Raw genomic sequence first — 1,768 nt, 5'->3', positions numbered from 1 at the left:
CCTGGGGCCCCTAGGGGCCCCCTGACGGAGGGTATAGATGAAGCTGGAGGGTCTCCGAGGCCCCCCAAGAGAGAAGTTGAAGATGAGGTGCCCTTGGGGCCCCCCATGCTGAGCCAAGGAGGAGGAGAGGGGCCCCCCCCTTCGTTCCCTTCTGGTGTCTCCGAAGACACAAGAATAAATCCAGGTAGGAGCAGGGAAGAGGCATATAAGGAAGAAAAGGAGACAGGGGGTACAGGCGGGGAGACAGGAGAAGCAGCAAGAAAGGAGACAGACAGAGGAGGGGTGCAGCAAGATAGTATACACCATACAGCAAGACAGCAGCAGCAAGGGACTATTCCTGCTGCAGCAGTGGAGACACTTAAGCAAGCACAACCAGATGGAGCAGCAACAGCAGAAGTACCAGCAGCAGCAGCAGCAGCAGCAGCAGATACTACTATGCCATGGTATAAGACAGTAGCAGGTATTGGTCTTATCTTAATATCCACGGCATTATTATTGTTGTTTTGTTTCCGTTGTTACATGAAGAGGAGGGAGCAGGGAGTAGGGGGCCCCCTAGGTGGGGGGCCCCCCAATAGTACCCTTGGGGCCCCCGGACAAGGGGTACAGCAGCAGCAACAAGGTATTAAGGAAGAAAATAAAGGAAAAAGGCCTTCTTCTGCTGCTTACTCCCATCTATCTGATCAACATAATGTAAGAGATCCAGAGAATGGCCATTGGTGGGATCAAGAAGAAGAAGAAGAAACTAACGCATTCGGACCCTCTTAAATTCAAGCCCCAAAAATGCATGCGTGCATGCATGCATGCACGCATTTATGTATGTATGCATGCATTTATGTATGGATGCATGCATGCAAACATGAATTTTTTGTTGCATGCATATTGCATGCATGTTTGTTTAGACATGCATGCATGCATATTTTGTGCATATTTGCATGCATATTGAATGCATATTTGCACGCATGCATGCATGCATGCATGCATATTTGCATGCATATTGCATACATGTTTGCACGCATGAATGCATATTCCCTTACATGCATCCATGCATGCATACATGCATATATAATGCATAGGAGGCTCTTATATTTAAGAGGCCGTGCTTGCATGCATGCATGCATGCACGCATGCATGCGCGTTGGACAGCAACGTAGTAGTAGTGCCTGTTTCCTCTGTCCCCTCCTGCCTGCTGTAGAGCAGTTGTATAGACAGAGGCATTAACATGTGTCACGTACAACATATTCATAGTATGCATGCATGCATGCATACATGCATGCATGCATACGCATTTATGCATGCTTTCTTTTTTATGCGTGCTTACATGCACGCATAAGTGTTCGTTAAATTGATGCATGCACGCATATGCATGCGTTCTGCAGTGCATGCACTCTGTATTGGCCTTTTCTGCTGCTTCGCATGCATGCGTGCATGCGTGCATGCATGCATGCATGCATGCGTATGCCTGCATGCATTCTGCATGCATTTATTTGCATGCATACGCATGCACTGCATGCATGCCCTTAGATGGCCTCTAAAGGATTTATCTGTTATTATTTCCTTATATGCACTAATAAATATAAATAATATATATATTTGTTTATCTCTTATTAACACATATACATTATATATAGTATATATATACTATATATACTATATATATAGTATAATAAGTAGAGGAAGGAAGGAAGGAAAGAAAGAAAGAAAGAAAGAGAAGAAAAGTTACTATGTTGTATCTAGGGTTTCGGGTTCTGCTGCTACATCTCTCCTTTCC

The 1,768-nt window shown here is 45.0% G+C and overlaps 1 protein-coding gene across 1 annotated transcript in view; it reads left to right on the top strand.

Moving 5' to 3' along the window:
• The window catches only part of EMWEY_00051590 (acetyltransferase domain-containing protein, putative), a gene marked incomplete at both ends in the record, with an annotated part of 1,217 nt that extends 452 nt beyond the window's left edge, over positions 1-765 (top strand). Inside the window, one exon of the mRNA XM_013479725.1 lies at positions 1-765. This exon is cut by the window's left edge and continues 206 nt beyond it. Coding sequence (XP_013335179.1) covers positions 1-765 — 765 coding nt within the window.
• Positions 766-1,768: the final 1,003 nt, after the last annotated feature.

The sequence above is a fragment of the Eimeria maxima genome, genomic scaffold (genome assembly GCF_000499605.1).
Source record: "Eimeria maxima Weybridge genomic scaffold, Emw_scaff1335, whole genome shotgun sequence".
Taxonomy (NCBI): Eukaryota; Apicomplexa; class Conoidasida; order Eucoccidiorida; family Eimeriidae; genus Eimeria; species Eimeria maxima.
Note: the sequence above shows the minus strand (reverse complement) of the source record. Positions and strands in the feature narration are given on the sequence as shown.